This window comes from Neomonachus schauinslandi, chromosome 16 (genome assembly GCF_002201575.2).
Source record: "Neomonachus schauinslandi chromosome 16, ASM220157v2, whole genome shotgun sequence".
NCBI classification, from domain to species: Eukaryota; Metazoa; Chordata; class Mammalia; order Carnivora; family Phocidae; genus Neomonachus; species Neomonachus schauinslandi.
In genome coordinates, this window is record NC_058418.1 from 41,151,569 (window position 1) to 41,171,189 (window position 19,621).

Below are 19,621 nucleotides of genomic sequence, written 5' to 3' on the forward strand. Positions count from 1 at the left end.
GCCCTTTTTTTTTTTTTTTATTCTTATGTTAATCCCCATACATTACATCATTAGTTTTAGATGAAGTGTTCCATGATTTATTGTTTGTGCATAACACCCAGTGCTCCATGCAGAATGTGCCCTCCTCAATACCCACCACCAGGCTAACCCATCCTCCCACCCCCCTCCCCTCTAGAACCCTGTTTGTTTTTCAGAGTCCATCGTCTCTCATGGTTCGTCTACCCCTCCGATTTCCCCTGCTTCATTCTTCCCCTCTCGCTACCTTCTTCTTCTTCTTTTTTTTTTCTTAACATATATTGCATTATTTGTTTCAGAGGTACAGATCTGAGATTCAACAGTCTTGCACAGTTCACAGCGCTTACCAGAGCACATACCCTCCCCAGTGTCTATCACCCAATCACCCCATCCCTCCCACCCCACCCCCCACTCCAGCAACCCTCAGTTTGTTTCCTGCAATTAAGAATTCCTCATATCAGTGAGATATGATCATGTCTTTCTCTGTTTGACTTATTTCACTCAACATAATACCCTCCAGTTCCATCCACGTCGTTGCAAATGGCAAGATCTCATTCCTTTTGATGGCTGCATAATATTCCATTGTGTGTGTGTATATATATATATATATATATATATATATATATATATATATATATATATATATATATATATATATATACCACATCTTCTTTATCCATTCATCTGTCGATGGACATCTTGGCTCTTTCCACAGTTTGGCTATTGTGGACATTGCTGCTATAAACATCGGGGTGCACGTACCCCTTTGGATCCCTACTTTTGTATCTTTGGGGTAAATACCCAGTAGTTTAGCAGCCCTTTTTTACCCACTTAAGCCATCCTTTGTGCCAGGGTGGTGGGAAGTATATTAATCCCTGTTACAGCACTCATCACACTACAGTGGGCCCTTAAACAAGGTTAGGGACGCCAATGCCCTCCACGCCCCAACCTCCAACTCAAAAATCTGGGTATTACGTATGACTCCCAAAAAACTTAACTAGTAACAGCCTTAAACAAGGTTAGGGACGCCAATGCCCTCCACGCCCCAACCTCCAACTCGAAAATCTGGGTATTACGTATGACTCCCAAAAAACTTAACTACTAACAGCCTACTGTTGACCAAAAGCCTCACTAATGATCTAAACAGTTGATTAACGCATTTTGTATGTTACACGTGTTATATACTGTGTTCTTACAATCGTGGGAACTTGGGATCACTATTTCTTGAGAAGAGTGTATAGCCTTCTAATATTCTCCAGGAAATAAGTTGGGATTTCTTAGCAACTAGAAATCATCCTTTTCTACTATCTTATTCTCCGTATGACTCCATCATCTCCATATGATGACTACCATCAACTAGAAATCATCCTTTTCTACTATCTTATTCTCCATATCCATCTATTATTCTTAGTACATATGTATTTTATAATAACTGATCTCCCCAAAGGACTAAACTCTGTATTGGTGAGTATAAAAGGTTATTTTGGTTGATTTCCTTTGGAAAATATCTGACATACTGGCTGTACAGCTGTTATCTGGGTGATAAATTACTAAATCTTACAGTCAACACTAGCGTAGTCACAGTTAGCCTTTATTTAAAAAAAAATTTTTTTTTTTCAGCCAGAACATACTTACTGAGTACCTACAGTGCATGATACAAGTGCATTTTATTATTAGTTTTTGAAATTTTAAGTAAGCTCTCCATGCGTTGTGGGGCTTGAACTCATTACCCTGACATCAAGAGTCGCATGCTCTACTGACTGAGCTAGCCAGGTGTCCCTAGCCTTTATTTTTATGTGGCAGGATTTTTTTAATCTAACCTATAATTGTGTTGTTAGGACTTTTTATTTTTCTTTATTTAAGAAATGACACACACAAAAGAAATGACACAAACAACAATAAAGGAAATAAATTCATATAGTTAAGCTTCCACTTAGCACACAATAGTTTGTTTTTCCATATTCCCTTCCTGCTCTTGTCATGGGCTGGAAACATCGATCTGTATTTGATGTGACAGTAAAATCAATATTGAGTGTCTGCTGTTTACATAACACTGTCTTGTATTTACTGCTGTAGAGGATACAGAAGTAAAAGGCATAGTTCCTCCCCTCAACAAGCTAATAAGACTATTTGAGGAAAAGACAAACATAGAACAGTATACTATAGTGAGAACCAGACAAACATGAAGTCAGTTTGCACTTAAGAAGATGTGATTTAGGGGGGCGCCTGGGTGGCTCAGTTGGTTGAGCGACTGCCTTCGGCTCAGGTCATGATCCTGGAGTCCCGGGATCGAGTCCCGCGTCGGGCTCCCTGTTCGGCAGGGAGTCTGCTTCTCCCTCTGACCCTCCCCCCTCTCATGCTCTCTCTATCTCATTCTCTCTCTCAAATAAATAAATAAAATCTTTAAAAAAAATGAAGATGTGATTTAGGGACGCCTGGGTGGTTCAGTCGGTTAAGCGTCTGCCTTTGGCTCAGGTCATGATCCCAGGGTACTGGGATTGAGCCCCACATTGAGCTCTTTGCTCAGTGGGGAGCCTGCTTCTCCCTCTGTCTGCTGCTCCCCCTGTTCGTGCTCTCTTTCTGTCTCTCTGACAAAATCTTTAAAAAACATGGAGGAAAAGAAAAGATGTGATTAGGGGATCACTTGAGCTGGGAGGGGACAAGACAATAGGCACTTGTTTAGAAGATGCCCAGAAGGTGAGGTTGGGTGGGTGGAAAGGATGGGAACAAACTGTACAGAGTTCTGAGAGCGGACCTAAAGAGTTGGGAGTTGATGGGCGCCTGGCTGGCTCAGTCTGTAGAGCATGCAGCTCTTAATGTCAGGGTCATGAGTTTGAGCCCCACATTGGGCATGGAAATTACTTTAGAAGAAAAGAAAGTTTGGGGGCGCCTGGGTGGCTCAGTCGGTTAAGCGACTGCCTTCGGCTCAGGTCATGATCCTGGAGTCCCGGGATCGAGTCCCGCATCGGGCTCCCTGCTCGGCGGGGAGTCTCCTTCTCCCTCTGATCCTCCCCCTCTCATGCTCTCTGTCTCCCATTCTCTCTCTCAGATAAATAAATAAAAAATCTTTAAAAAAAAAAAAAAAAGAAAGTTTGGAGTGATTCAGTAAGCCTCAACCACCATGAGTTTTTGCACCTCACTTCAGAAAGGAAGTTTGATCAGGCAGCAGTATGCTGGACAGACTAGTAAAGTCTGGGATGCTGTTGTTCCTTTTTGGCTCTTTTTCTCTTTCTTCACTAGAATTGGTTAGTCACCAGGTTCTGTCCACTGGTTGCTACCTTCATCCTACAGAAATTCAGTAGTTTATCAGAGAAGGCATTTTATTGGGGAACATTTATGTAAGGTTTGTGATTAGATTTCTAGGAAACTGGGGTACCTGAGTGGCTCATTGGATTAAGTGTCTGCCTTCAGCTTGGGTCATGGTCCCGGGATCCTGGGATCAAGCCCCTCATTGGGCTCCCTGCTCGGTGGGGAGTCTGCTTCTCCCTCTCCCTCTGCCCCTCCCCCGCCCCCCCCACTATGCACACACACGCTCTCTTTCTCTCTGTCTCAAATAAAATCTTTAAAAAAGAATTTTAGAAAACTGAAAGGTTATATATTTGTTCGGCTAACGTGTATTCATTACCCTCTGGGGTGGAGGATCCAGAGGAGCACAGTAGCCAGGATTTGTGTGTGCATTGTTCTGTTGAATCTTTATGACAGCCTGTGAAGTGGATACCATTATTGTCCCTGTTTTATACAAAAGGAAACAGAAGCACAGAAGGGTAGCATATCTCACTCCATGTCACACTGCTGGTTAAGTAGAGGAACCAGAATTGGGATGCAGGTTTCTGGCTGGGGGGGCCTAAGCTTTTAATGACTATTCCATTCTGCTTCTCCTGTCCCTTCCCTCATTTCTTTAATATGGAATGAGCATTTTCCTCATATTAGGCATTATATTGAAATGTAATTTTTCAGTGTTTGCATAATATTCTACTTTGTGGATGTGTCCTTTTCCAGGTTTTAATTATTCACCTATGGTGGTATATCTAAGTTGTTTATAATTAGTCCCTTTGATTAATAATATCCTTATAATCGGGCTCCTGGCTGGCTCAGTCAGAAGAGTATGCGACTCTTGATCTCTTGGGATCATGAGTTCGAGCCCCACATTGGGTATAGAGATTACTTAAATAAATAAAACTTAAAATAATGTCCTTATAATCTTGATGTTCATCTCTGATTATTTCTGGGCATAAAGTGAAGTGGAGTTACTGGATCACAATTTGAATATTTTAAAAATTCTTGATTCATATCATCAGTTACCTTGCTGATCTCATGGCAGCACGACCAACATTAGGGACTATCCTTTGAAACAGCCGTAGCAGTTTAATAGAGATAACATTTGTCATGTTATTTTAATTTGCTTTTTTGTGTGATTTAGTGTTAAAGAGGTTCTTTCTCCTTTCTCTCTCTCTTTTTAATTCATCTGCCTTTTTTTTTTTTTGGTCATTTATTTATATCTTTTGCCCAGCTTTTTCTTTTGGTGTTCATCTTTTTCTTATAAATTTTACAGTCATACAAGGATGTTAATCCTTTGTCACATATGCTGCAAATACTTTTTCTGTTGACCATTTTCTTTTTAATTTTGTTCAATTTTTTTTAATACGAATTTTTTTTTAGGATTTTATTTATTTATTAGAGAGAGACACAGCGAGAGGGGGAACACAAGTGGGGAAGAGGGAGAAGCAGGGTTCCCACTGAGCAGGGAGCCCGATGCGGGGCTCGATCCCAGGATCCTGGGATCATGACCTGAGCCAAACGCAGACGCTTAACGCCTGAGCCACCCAGGCGCCCCAAGAATTTTTTTTTAAGGTGGTCAAAATTTCAGTAATTTACTCTGGTTTCTCCCTGTTATTTCTGTGTCTTAGCACAAAACCTCCCTCATTCTGAGATCAGAAGGCTATTCACCTGTATCTTTTTTCAAGGTGGGTTTTTTTTGTTGTGTTTTTATTTTTTTAAGATTTTTTATTTATTTGTCAGAGAGAGCACAAGCATGGGGAGCATCAGGCACGGGGTAAGCAGGCTCGATGCTGAGCAAGGAGTCTGACGCGGGACTTGATCCCAGGACTCTGGGATCATGACCTGAGCCGAAGGCAGACGCCTAACCGACTGAGCCACTCAGGTGCCCCATGTTTGGCCTTTATGGTCATGGATATAGATAGTAGTGTCCCTGTTTAGTGACACTCCCATTCTTGGGAGAGTTTTGTAATCTTCAAATAGGTCTGCAAATTTTTAGTTGAGGGTATTTTTATTTTGATAGGTCTCTTAAGAATGGCATAACTTCCTATATTTCTGTATTTTGTATGAAATATATATGTATATACAGTTTTAAGTTTATAGCTCATCTTATTCCACAAAGGATTTAGAGAAAAGTACAGAAAATATAAATAAATGTTAGGGTGCCTGGGTGGCTTAGTTGGTTCTCAATTTTGGCTCAGGGTCATGAGCTCCAACTCTGCATCGGGCTCTGCGCTGGGCATTGAGCCTGCTTGGGATTCTGTCTCTCTCTCTGTCCAGCCCCACTCACTCCCTCTCTCTCTTAAAAAAATAAAATAAAATAAAAGTCAAAACCCTAGAAAAAACAAATTAGAATAGAAAGCTATTACTACATAGCTTGAGAGGAAAAAAACTGATCAAGGTGTGGCCAACTAAAAAAAGTGGTAACTCACGATCCTGTTACATAGGTTTCAACAATGAAAGAAAAAATTCTTAGGTGAAGAAAAGCTTTTTCAAGCATGTAACTCGAAAATTTCTCCCACGTATCCTTTAGTGTAAGCCAAGGGCATAATGCCAAAACAGAACTTGGTGAAAGCAGTTCTGTAGGGGATAAGACCATGTGACACAAATATACCCAGCTTTTTCTCTGATGGTCTGGCATAATTCTGGGATAAAGCCTAGACTAGAATGCTGCATTCCACAGAGAGGTCAAGTCAGATCAGGACAGAAAAAGTCTCCTTTGGATTTGCCAGTTAAGGGCCATTGCACGCCTTAAGAGAGATTCAGTAGGGAATTTGGGAAACAGAAACCAGACTGGTAAACCAAGGCATGGAAGAGAAATAAATGAGTGGAGACAGTGTGAGGTTGACCATGAAAGGAATACAGAAATGGCAGATGCTAAATTGTTGAGTGCGTTAAAGGAAGTTTTAAGATGTGAAAGATTTGAGCAACAAAGCTGGCAAAGAAGAGACTGAGGCAAGAGGGAGAGGGCTGATCCAGTACGCTCCCAAGGATGTGGGCCAGGCTGGTGGCTAGGAACAAGGCCAGACCTCAAGGGCCCCTGTTACAGGTTAGACTTTTGCATCCTCCCACTCGACCAGTAGGCAGCAAGGGCAGGTAAGTGCTTAGGTGCCAGTTTTCCTCTGCTGGCCCCGACATTTGCAAGTGCCAGGATCACCCTGCCACAGTCTGAGGGAACCTTCTCTTTTCCCATCCTAGAAGTTGATCAAATGATTTTTCAAAAAAATGTTCCTGGGGCACCTGGCTGGCTCAGTTGGTAAAGCATGCAACTGTTGTTTTTGGGGTCATGATCAAGTACCATGTTGGGGGTAGAGCTTGCTTGCTTGTTTGCTTGCTTGCTTACTTAATAAATACATACACATACTAAAATTACTGGGTTTTTTTTTTTTTTAAGGTTTTCTTTATTTGAGAGAGAGTGAGAGCCCTAGCAGGGGTGAGGGAGAGGGAGGGGCAGGGGGAGAGGGAGAAGCAGACTCCACACTGAGCAGGGAGCCCTATTGGGGTTCCATCCCAGGATGAGATCATGACCCGAGCCAAAAGCAGACACTTAACCGAGTCACCAAGGCACCCCCCAAAATTACTGTTTAAAAATAAGTAAATTGGGGGAAGCCCCTGGGTGGCTCAGTTGTTGGATGTCTGCCTTCGGCTTGGGTCGTGATCCCAGGGTCCTGGGATCGAGCCCCACGTTGGGCTCCCTGCTCGGCGGGAAGCCTGCTTCTCTCTTTCCCACTCCCCCCTGCTTGTGTTCGCTCTCTCGCTGTGTCTCTCTCTGTCAAATAAATAAATAAAATCTTTAATAAATAAATTAGGGGCACCTGGGTGGCTCAGTGGTTAAGCGTCTGCCTTCGGCTCAGGTCATGATCCCAGAGTCCTGGGATCTAGTCCCACATTGGGCTCCTTGCTCAGCAGGGAGCCTGCTTCTCTCTCTGCTTGCAGCTCCCCCCGCTTGTGCGTGCGTGCACGCTCTCTCTGACAAATAAATAAATAAAATCTTAAAAAATAAATTAATTAAAACATGTTTCTAAGCTTCACTTTGTCACTAGGATGACAGAGAATACAGAAAGGATCTGTTCTTCAGAGGACTAACCTACTTTCTAAGCACCTTTGGTCAGTGATGGATTAGGGACTGCAGTCCAGGTTTCTTTATTCCTTCTCCAGTGCCATTGAGTTGAAGGTGATAGCCACACATCAACATGGAGACATCTCCTATGGATAGTGAAACTAGGGAATTGCAGATGTGGATTTGAAAGATCTCTGGAGACAGCTGAAGTAAAAAGGCTAGCAAATGGGGTGGCTACAGAGAAAGGAACAGAGCCTTGATGTGTTTGGAGGGGCAGGTGGAGTAGTTCTCAGAGACAAAGGAAGAGACCTAGGAAAGACAGAGGGAGAAAAGAGGCTAATGAAGGAGGAATACAAGCATTGGTCCACAAAAATGTTTGAGAAATCTAGAAAGCATGGCTGACTGGAGCAAGGGGAGGGGGAGTGTAAGTGTGTTCTTTTTTTTTTTAATTCAATTTAATACATAGTATGTTATTAGTTTCAGAGGTAATTTAGTGACTCATCACTTGCATATAACACCCAGTGCTCATTACATCAAGTGCCCTTCTCAGTGCCCATCACTCCGTTACTCCATCCCCACCCCCCTCACCTCCCCTCCAGCTACCCTTAGTTTGTTTCCTATAGTTAAGAGTCTCTGTGTGTGTTCTGTGTGTGTTGTATGTCTAAGAGAAACTGAGTGGAAGCAGAGTTGAGTCTGTAGAGGAAGAGAAGAAATGGATCATAACTGCTAAAGTTGTATGGTATGCTGTAAAGGTACGGCTAGCAGAGCACAGTCCTTAGGGAGTAGGAAGAGACACCTGGTCTAGTCTGTTAGGTTAGTTATTGATTCAGAGGAGAGACTCTTCTAAGGGAGAATGTTAGGTAAAGGGATCCACTGCTTGAGGGGATGCTTTTGAGTTTTCTAAGCAGTGTAAGGGAGAGGTGGGTGCCTTGCTACTTTGTATCTGATTTTTCTCTATAAAAGCTGTGAAGCTACTGCTTTAAGACCCTGAGTAGAGGCTGATGTTCAGGAACCCTATGCCATGTGTTTTTTTCACAGTGAGAGAATACTCTGTCAGCTCAGCTCCCTGGCAACACAATTGGTTTCAATTTGTACTCCTTGTACCATTTCTTTTTCTACCTGGTTTATAATTCCAGTGATTTCTTTTAGGTTAGACTTGGTTATTTACAAGCAAGTATTTACAAATTATATTTAAAAGTTCTCAAATTCAAGGCAGAGAAGAGATGGATTTTTTTGTGTTCTTCAAATTGTTGTATGCCTCACAACCCAGCAGAGCTCAGAAATTAAATGTTTTTCCTCCACCAGTTTTACATTTGAGGATATCTAAATAGCTTGGGATTATGTAGTGATTCTCTGGCAGGGTCAGCATTAGCATTTATGGCTTATGAATTTTTTGTTCTTTGTGCTTTGGTTTTTTTCCCCAAGAATGTCACCAAGGTAGATGGACTTTTTGCCTGTTCCCTAACTCCAGCATTTGGAATTACCCATCCTTGTTGGGGTACTAATTTTGGGACCTTCCTGGCCTGAAAACGCTTTTAAAAAATCTGTGAAGAGCAATGGTATAAAGTAGTACTTCTCAAACTTTAGTGTAGGAAACCACTTGGAGATCTATTAAATTGCAAATTCTGATTCTGTGGGTCAAGAGGAGAGCCTGAAGAGGTGCCTAGCTGGCTCATTTGGAAGAGTGTGTGACTCTTGATCTCAGGGTTGTGAGTTTGAGCCCCATGTTGTGTGTAGAGATTACTTAAATAAATAAGGAACTTTAAAAAAAAAAAAAAGAATTGCTTAAGAAAAAAGAATAGAGCCTGAAGTCTGTGCTTCTAACAAGTTCCATGGTTATGCCATTGCTGCTGGTCCTTGGACCATGCTTCGAGTAACGAACATATAAAGCAGTGCTGTCCCAACACAGTAGCTCCAGCCACATGGGACTGTTGAGAATTTAGTGTGACTAGTTCACACTGGTTATGTAGAGTTCTCCAAACCTACCTACTTTTACCTTGAACATTGTACCTGTTCTGTCCCTTAAATTAGATAGTAACTCCTTAGGGGCATCTGGCTGGCTCAGTCAGAAGAGCATGTGACTCTTGATCTTGGGGTTGTGAGTTCGAGCCCCACATTGGGTATAGAGATTACTTAAATAAACTTTTTTTTTTTTTTAAAGATTTTATTCATTTATTTGAGAGAGAGAGCACATGAGAGGGGGAGGGTCAGAGGGAGAAGCAGACCCCCCGCCGAGCAGGGAGCCCGATGCGGGACTCGATCCCGGGACTCCAGGATCATGACCTGAGCCGAAGGCAGTCGCTTAACCAACTGAGCCACCCAGGCGCCCCTAAATAAACTTTTAAAAATAAGTAAATAAATAAAATAGATGGTAACTCCTTGAATGCAGGACCAGGTCTCACCCATCCCTCTGTAGTCTTTTTACTGCCTTGTAGGTGGTTCTGAGTGCCAACATGTGTACAGTGTTAAGGTGCCCAGACAGAGAATTGGAGAAGTGTGTCTCTCATAGAAGTAGCAAAATATTTGTGTAAGACTAGGGCAAGAATAGAAAACACTTTAATTTTAAATTAATCTTGTATATACTTAAGTTAAATTATTTTGTGAATTAGATGATTGTTCAGACCCATTTTACTGTTAGGTATCTAGGTACTTTGGGTACTCACAAGATTTAAGAGCCAGAAACTATGAATTGGCTCTTTTTTCTTTTCCTGCTTTTTTAATATGTTCAGTTAGCAGTTGAGTATCTACCAACCTGGGCATAGTGCTGAGGAGCAAAAATGACTTGTTATACATGGTCCCTGTCCTCAAGGAATTCATGATCTCACACAGGAGAGATGCATGAATGTCAAGTTAATGGTATAACACAGGAGGTAGTGTAGTGTGGTAGCCACAATCAGGACCATTGAAGTCTGAATCCAAGGTCTGATTCTGGCTCCAAAAAAACAGGGTGAGAAAACACTGACAGGATATTTTCTAAGGTAGAATTTAGCTAAAAATAGCAAGGCCCTCTGCCAGTGTTTTTATTAATAGATATGGGAAATGTAAAGGATTTAAACTAGTTTTGTTAATAATTCTTTAATATCATCAAATATCCAGAACTGGGGGAAAAAAACCAGAGTTGAATCTAATTGTCTCATGTCCTATTTTTTTAAATCATTTGTTGGTTTGAATCAGGATCCAAAAAGATCCATATGTTGTGATTGCTGTATTTCTTTATTTTTTTTTTTTTAAGATTTTATTTATTTATATGACACAGAGAGAGAGCATAAGCAGGGGGAGCGGCAGGGAGAGGGAGAAGCAGGCTCCCCACTGAAAGGAGCCTGATACGGGCTCAATCCCAGGACCCTGGGATCATGACCTGAGCCGAAGGCAGACACTAAACCAACTGAGCCACCCAGGTGCCCCTGCTGTATTCTTTTAAAGATTTATTTATTTGAGAGAGGGAGCACGTGTGCACACGTGCGAGCAAGGGGAGGGGCAGAAGGATACGGAGTCTCAAGCAGACTCCCCACTGAGTGCAGAGCCCTACACCCTGGCTTGATCCCAGGACCCTGAGATCACAACCTGAGTTGAAATCAAGAGCTCAGCTGACTGAGCCACCCAGGTGCCCCAGTACTGTATTTCTCACATCTCTTTTGTCTATCAGGGTTTCTCAGCCTCAGCACTATTGACGTTTGCAGACCAGTAATTCTTTGTTGTGGAGGACTGAACCTGTGCGTAGCAGGATATTTAGTGACCTCTTTGGCCTCTACCCACTAGATGCTAGGAGCACACCCGCTCCGGTAGTGACAACCAGAAATGTCACAGGCCTTGCCAAATGCCCCCTGGAGGCAAAGTCACCAGGTTGAGAACCATTGATACGTACATTCTCCCTCTATCCTTTCCATTTTTTGTCTTGGTGATTTATTTGCAGAAGAAACTGGGTAGCTAATCCTGCAGAGTTGCCTTCAGTCTGGATTACTCTGATTTCATCCTGGTATTGTAATTTAACATACTCTCTCACCAGGGCGTCTCGGTGGCTCAGTCTGTTAAGCATCTGACTTTGGCTCAGGTCATGATCTCGGGGTTCCTGGAATCAAGCCCTTCATCAGGCTCTTTGCTCAGCAGGGAGTCTGCTGCTTCTTCTCCCTTCCCCCTGCTCGTATGCACATGCTCTTTCTCTCAAATAATCATTTATTTATTTATTTATTTTTAAAGATGTTATTTATCCATTTGTCAGAGAGAGAGAGCACAAGCAGGGGGAGCGGCAGGCAGAGGGAGAAGCAGGCTCCCCACTGAGCAGGGAGCCCGATGCAGGACTCGATCCCAGGACACCGAGATCATGACCTGAGCCGAAGGCAGATGCCTAACCATCTGAGCCACCCAGGCATCCCAATAATCTTTTAAAAAGAAACATATTCTGTCACCAATTTCCTGTTAATTAGTGGTTGGCTCTAGAGACTTGATTAGTTTCAGATTTTTTGTTTTGTTGAACTGCTTCATAGGTGGTAGTTTGTTCTTCCATCAGGAAGTACATAATATCTGTTGTGTCTTTTTGAATATTAACAACCATTTATTTCCTAATTCATTTTTCATTTTTCTTTTAAAATGTATGTATTTTCATTTAGACAAGCTTTATTTTAAATAACCATCTGTGGAATGAATGAATGAATAAATAACAATCTGTGTTCTCCCTTAATAAAGGAAGGGGAAATGGAAGGTGAGGCGGTTGAAGCCATTGTGGAAGAGTCTGAAACTTTCATTAAAGGAAAGGAAAGAAAGACTTACCAGAGACGCCGGGAAGGGGGCCAGGAAGAGGACACTTGTCACCTGCCCCAGAACCAGACTGATGGGGGTGAGGTGGTCCAGGATGTCAATAGCAGTGTACAGATGGTAATGATGGAACAGCTGGATCCCACCCTTCTTCAGATGAAGACTGAAGTAATGGAGGGTACAGTCGCTCCAGAAGCAGAGGCTGCTGTGGACGATACCCAGATCATAACCTTGCAGGTTGTAAATATGGAGGAACAGCCCATAAACATAGGAGAGCTTCAGCTTGTCCAAGTACCCGTTCCCGTGACTGTACCTGTTGCCACTACTTCGGTAGAAGAACTTCAGGGGGCTTATGAGAATGAAGTGTCTAAAGAGGGCCTTGCAGAAAGTGAACCCATGATATGTCACACCTTACCTTTGCCTGAAGGGTTTCAAGTGGTGAAAGTAGGGGCCAATGGAGAGGTGGAGACGCTAGAGCAAGGGGAACTTCCGCCTCAAGAAGATCCTAGTTGGCAAAAAGACCCAGATTATCAGCCGCCAGCCAAAAAAACAAAGAAAACCAAAAAGAGCAAACTGCGTTACACAGAGGAGGGCAAAGATGTGGATGTGTCTGTCTACGATTTTGAGGAAGAGCAGCAGGAGGGTCTGCTATCGGAGGTTAATGCAGAGAAAGTGGTTGGTAACATGAAGCCTCCAAAACCAACAAAAATTAAAAAGAAAGGTAAAATGAGTTTATCCATTATATTCTCATAAACTGATTTTGGGATAAAGCAAATAATACAGGGTATATGCAAATTATTTTATAATAAATGGGTTTTTTTGTGGTTTTTTTTTTTTTGTTTTTTAAGATCATGAGCTAGGTACCAGTCCTTTTAGCTAGTCTAAAAGTTTTTCCAAATTCAGTATTTTTTAAGTCCTGAAGACAAAGAAATCTGTTAGTGGCATGAAATAATAACGATTTAATATGACTTAGATTGGATTTAGTTTAAAAAGGCTAATGAAATTTATTTGTAGATATTTAACGTTAGGATTAAACTTAATACTTTGAAACCTTGCAAGAAGTAAGTGTTTTGTTTTTCATATAGGTGTAAAGAAGACATTCCAGTGTGAGCTTTGCAGTTACACATGTCCACGGCGTTCAAATTTGGATCGTCACATGAAAAGTCACACTGATGAGAGACCACACAAGTGCCATCTCTGTGGCAGGGCATTTAGAACAGTCACCCTCCTGAGGAATCACCTTAACACACACACAGGTGCTGGATATGAATGTTGGGGGCTACAGCATAGCAAAGGTTAAAACTTGGGTTTTAAGTATCATCCAAGGTGGTTCTGGTGGGAAGTTAAAGAAGAAGATTTTTGTTCTTTCTTATGCTGTAATCCTGATTTATTATAAGCAGATGAATTTGTAGGCAAATGTAAAGAAAATTTAGTGGAAAATAATCCAAACTGTTTGGTGATCCAGGAAAAAATTATCTATGGCGGTTAACCTGTAATATTTCCTAAAGGATATCACCATTGCATTGCCAAGGTTTTAACATCAGTGACAAAAAATGATGCCCGAAATTCCCGGGCAACAATTGCCAGGCGCTATAAGGATGAACATTAGAAATAGCAACGCAATTCTTTGTAAAAGCCATGGTTTCTGGTTGTTTCACTTCAACAAAGGTAAGTAATTCATAATCTCAGAATGGAAAGTTTAAGGCATTACTCTAGCAATTCAGAAACTTACTCATTTGTGCTCCATACATACTTTAATTTTTTTTTTTTTTTTTAAGATTTTATTTATTTATTTGACAGCGCACAAACAGGGGAAGCAGCAGGCAGGAGAGAGGGAGAAGCAGGCTCCCCGCTGAGCAGGGAGCCCAATGTGGGGCTCGATCCCAGGACCCTGGGATCATGACCGGAGCCAAAGGCAGACGCTTAACCGACTGAGCCACCCAGGCACCCCCATACTTTAATATTCTGTGTTAGCATCATGTTGGCTATGATCAGGTCCCAGGAGTCACTAAAGTGGAGGGACTGTGCAGGAGCTCTCTTAAGGCTCTCTTCTGGGCTCTTTGTTCTTTCAGTATTGGCATTTGGCTATGAGTGCTGATAGAAACTTCTCTCACACGGTTCTTCATGCAGAGTAGCTTTCCTCTATCCAGATTCTCCACTTAGCACAGCTCTTATTTTTGATTTGATGTGCTGGTAGTCTACTGAGCACGACCAAGTTGAGTTTGGCCTGTAAGCAATATGTTGCGCATTAGTATATTCGTTGCTAATATGATCTGGTCACTTTTCATTATTTCCCTGCTTTCTACTCAAGACACTTGATAGTATGTTTTATTTGGTAGTTTGAAGACACTGTGAAAGGGCATATGACTAGATAAAAGCATTTGGCCACATAATAGGACTTCCTAAAATGGGAGTGGTTGATGTGGGTGGGCACTGTATGTCATGGTCTAGTCCTCAGCTTTGAAAATAAGAGTGTGGTCTGTCTAGTCGCTGAGAGCTAATTTGGCAGGACTGATTCATACTAATCAAACCGTCAAGGGTCAGATGCAGTCAGAAAGAGTTTATGGTGAGGAATACACCTTTTCATTTTCTGGATGCAGTTGTATTGCATTCTAGGGGATACCCTCGCCTATGTCAAGAATATGTAGCAATTGAATGGTGACTTGGTAAGCATGGATCTGAGCAGAGGGACATACGCAATCATGTGGTACATCCCAATGTTGTACAGCAATGTCTGCTGCTTTCCTAATTGCCATGCTTATGTCTACCAGTAGCAGGCCTCTTTCTGTCTCCTAGATAGTACTAGGTAAACATTAGAAATCCTTGGTCTTCAGTTCAGTTTATCCTAACGGAAATGGATCCTGCTTTCTTTCTCGTTAATTGTTTCACTTACCGATCTGTGCTGCCAGATTCTTTTTCATAGACAAGAACTCTGTCCTTCACTCCTACATCCCCAGTGATAATAAAGAAGCAGACTGAGCGAATGAACATTCCTTGAAATTTCTTAGTTACTATCATACTTTAATCACACTTCCCTCTTGAGGATTCTGTCCATCTCAGAATCATTTCTGCAGATGGCTGGTCCCATTCATTACATTGTGACTCTTTCTAATTCCATTCTCAGAGGTAAACGGTAACCTTCCTTTGATTTTGGTGTTCAGGATTACTTTGTTGTCATCCCTTACCTGCAGTGCGCAATTACAGGTGATCCCTAGTTTTTCAGTAATGGTCTATGAAAACAGCACTGTGTTCTGCTGTCAGCTTATCTCCTTATTGTCATCATTACCTGGGCATACGTCCAATGCTATATTTAGAATATAAAGTGACTAGAGAAGATCCACTAATATAATCAGTCAGTTATGTTATAGGGCTACTATGTGAGGGCATACTAAAAACAGATTCCTTCAGTAAAAGGGAAAAAGAAAAACGTGGAGTATATTAGTTTGTAAGAATGTTTAAATATTTCATGAATTCACATTCAGATCACAGAATATTAGATACGGATGTTTGAAAATGATCCGTTTAGGGGTGCCTGGCTGGCTCAGTCAGTAGAGGATGCGACGCTTGATCTCAAGGTTGTAAGTTCAAGCCCCACATTGAGTGTAGAGATTATTTTTCTTTTAAAGGTGATCTTTTGGGGAATCTGGGTGGCTCAGTTGATTAAGTGTCCAACTCTTGATTTCGGCTGAGGTCATGATCTCAGAGGTGTGGGATCGGGCCCCAAGTTGAGCTCTGCTCTCAGCAGAGGAGTCTGATTGTCCCTCTCCCCCTGCTCTTCCCCTGCTTGCACTCTCCTCCCCATCCACTCCCCCAAATAAATAAATAAAATCTTTTTTGTAAAAAGGGTCATCTGTTTAAATCACATAAAAGGCAGTACTACTTTGTAAAGCCTTTGATAAATTTCTGGAATTATCAAAATAAATTTATATAGAAAACAAGCTATTGCATTTGGTTTTTGGTTTTTTGGTGTTTTTTTGTTTTTTCTTCAGAAAAAAGTATCAGAATGTGGACAGCCCAATGTCTCTATATGTACAGTCATAATACAGTAAGATTTGATATACAGAGGAATCTTGGGTCAAATAATTTTTTTTAATGTTTTTAATATTTAGTTCTTTATCTGAATATTTATCTGTTATAACCTCACGTATGCTGAACTATTTTTATTTCCCAGTCTCCTTTATCTTCTATTACATTCCTAATGGAATCTATTTCTGAATATCTTTGGGTCAAATAACTATTAATTCTGTGACCTCTGCTTGACAAAACATTGAGGTTTAAGAGATTTTGTTTTTGTTTTTTTTTGTTTGTTTTTTTAAAGATTTTATTTATTTTTTTGACAGAGACACAGTGAGAGAGGGAACACAAGCAGGGGGAGTGGGAGAGGGAGAAGCAGGCTTCCTGCGGAGCAGGGAACCCGATGCGGCGCTCGATCCCAGGACCCTGGGATCCTGACCTGAGCCGAAGGCAGACGCTTAACGACTGAGCCACCCAGGCGCCCTTTGTTTTTGTTTTTTAAGATTTATTTATTTAGGGGCGCCTGGGTGGCTCACTTGTTAAGTGTCTGCCTTCGGCTCAGGTCATGATCCCAGGCAGGGCTCCCTGCTCTGCGGAAAGCCTGCTTCTTCCTCTCCCACTCCCCCTGCTTGTGTTCCCTCTCTCACTGTGTCTGCCTCTGTCAAATAAATAAAATCTTAAAAAAACAAACAAAAATTATTTATTTGAGAGAAAGGGTACACACAGCAGGGGGTGGGGTAGGAGCAGAGGGAGAAAAATCTCAAGCAGACTTCCCACAAGCGTGGAGCCCGATGTTGGGCTCCCATCTCATGATCCTGAGATCATGACTAGAACTGAAATCAAGAGTCAGATGTTCAACCTGCCAAGCCACCCAGGTGCCCCAAGGTGTTCTAAATTTTTTTAATCAAGAGTTGAAATAAGGGTGCCTGGGTGGCTCAGTGGCATCTGCCTTGGGCTCAGGTCATGATCCCAGGGTCCTGGGATCAAGCACCCTCCACCCCAGGCTCCCTGCTCAGCAGGGGAATCTGCTTCTCCCTCTGTCCCTCCCCCTGCTCATGCACACGCGCTCTATCTCAAATAAATAAAATCTTTTAAAAAACAAACAAAAAAAGAGTTGAAGCAGACTTTTGATCCATAGTGATCAGAATTCATAAACTAGGGATAAAAAGGATTTTGTATTTTGGCTGGCTGATGAACTCACAGGTGTAGGTAGTGTGCTCCATGAGGGGCAAGTCTTTCTGATATCACCACAAGGGTCTCTGGCCAATTGAGTGGAGTTTAATAGTAATTCTTGCTACGAGTATTTTAAAAGGGGGGGGCGATTTTTGTATTCAAAAGCAGCACTCAAATGGGTAATTAAGAGAAATTAAATGCGTGACACATGTTTTCCAATATTCTGGGGTTAGTGTTAGAAAGTCCGCCGGGACCCCCTATTGCTTTGGAGTTATTCTCAGGCTAGTGCAAGGTTGTTGAGATGACCAGGGTTCAACCTCATGCTGCAGTTCTCGTCAGATGTTGAACTGTCATTAACTGTGCCCTTGATCTTGTCTTCCTGTTATAACCTCCTTTCTCTAGGTACTCGTCCTCACAAGTGCCCAGACTGTGACATGGCCTTTGTGACTAGTGGAGAATTGGTGCGGCATCGTCGTTATAAACACACCCATGAGAAGCCATTTAAGTGTTCCATGTGCGATTACGCCAGTGTAGAAGTGAGTGTTGAGCAACTTGTTGGTTCCTCTCCTAAGACCGTGATTCCAGTATAAGAACTACCCAAACTGACTTAAGATGAGATAGAAAATCTTACGAGATTATTAACACTCCCACTCCCCTTCCCTGCCACCAAAAATACTAAAATTGTAATGAATGTGAAAGACTTACCCATTTTAAAAAAAGCACTAGTACAACATGTTATTTTAGGTAGGTTCTACGAAACAGCAAAGAAACAAATAACTGTACCTGGAGCATTTAAAAATGGAAAATTGGGGGGCATCTGGATGGCTCAGTCGGTCAGGTGTCCGACCCTTGATCTGAGCTCAGGTTCTCAATCTATCTCATGGTTGTGAGTTCAGGCCTGGCATTGGAGCCTACTTTAAAAAAAAAAAAAGGAAAATATTTTCTCCTTTACTATTTGAGGCTACACTGTTATCAAAACTGGGTAAGAATGCTACCAAAAAGAAAAGTATATCTTATTCTCACAGAAAACTAAGCTAAATCAAAGTATTCACCAAATTAAGTAATATATTTTAAAAATAAATGATTACTAAATAGAATATATCTAAAATACAAGGAGAGTTGAACATTAGGAAATTACTGGTGTGTGCTACATTGAGAAGTTTAAGAAAAACCATATGATCATTTCTGTAGATTACTGAAAAGCTGTAACAATATTCATTACTGTTTAAAGTCCTAACAAGTTAAGAGTAGAAGAAAATGGCTTTACTATAAGGAGTGTATACCAGAAACCCGTAGTCAATCCATCCCAGTTAACTGAAGCATTGGGAGTATCCCAATAAAATTTGGAATAAGACAGGTGCCTTGATCTCTCGGGGTCGTGAGCCCCACATTGGGTGTAGAGATTACTTAAAAATAAGTAAATAAGTAAATAATAAAAATTTGGAACAAGACATCTGTTCTTACCATTACTGTTCCAACATTGTGATTGTATTGGAAATCCCAGCTAAATAAGAAATTAATTAGAAGTGGTAAAACAAAACTTACTTACTGCAGATATACTTGCTTACACCAAAAAAATCCAAGAGTATCAGCTGGAAAAAAAACATAGAGCAATAAGAGTCCATTTGGGGGGCGCCTGGGTGGCTCAGTCGTTAGGCATCTGCCTTCGGCTCGGGTCGTGATCCCAGGGTCCTGGGATCGAGCCCTGCATCGGGCTCCCTGCTCCGCGGGAAGCCTGCCTGTCCCTCTCCCAATGCCCCTGCTTGTGTTCCCTCTCTCGCTGACTCTGTCTGTCTGAAATGGATGAATAAAATCTTAAAAAAAAAAAAAAAGTCCATTTGGGTGGCCAGATATAAGACAAATACACAGAAGCCAGTAACTTAACTTTACAGTAGATAACAGGAAATAGTTCACATTCTTTTTTTTTTTTTTAAGATTTTATTTATTTATTTGCGAGGGAGACAATGAGAGACAGAGAGCATGAGAGGGAGGAGGGTCAGAGGGAGAAGCAGACTCCCCGCCGAGCAGGGAGCCCGATGCGGGACTCGATCCCGGGACTCCAGGATCATGACCTGAGCCGAAGGCAGTCGCTTAACCAACTGAGCCACCCAGGTGCCCCAATAGTTCACATTCTAATAGCAATAAAATTATTTAGGGTTAAACTGAACAACAAAAAAAACATCTGATACCTATGTATCTGGAAGGAAATTGACCTATATAGATAAGCATGATTACTTCAGCTGTTGCGGAAATTTCAAATCTATACAAAAGCAGAAAACATATATAGAAATAGACAAATAGGATAATACACCCCCATGAATCTATCACCCA

General features: G+C 41.7%; 1 protein-coding gene across 3 annotated transcripts in view; it reads left to right on the top strand.

The window, feature by feature from the left end:
- The window catches only part of CTCF (CCCTC-binding factor), a 51,211-nt gene that overhangs the window by 16,849 nt on the left and 14,741 nt on the right, over positions 1-19,621 (top strand). For all 3 annotated transcript variants that reach the window (XM_021705749.2, XM_021705751.2, XM_021705750.2), the window contains 3 exons: positions 12,035-12,824; positions 13,189-13,359; positions 17,693-17,826. In XM_021705749.2, coding sequence (XP_021561424.1) covers positions 12,044-12,824; positions 13,189-13,359; positions 17,693-17,826 — 1,086 coding nt within the window. In that variant the 5' untranslated portion in view covers positions 12,035-12,043. The remainder of the gene's footprint in view (positions 1-12,034; positions 12,825-13,188; positions 13,360-17,692; positions 17,827-19,621) is intronic.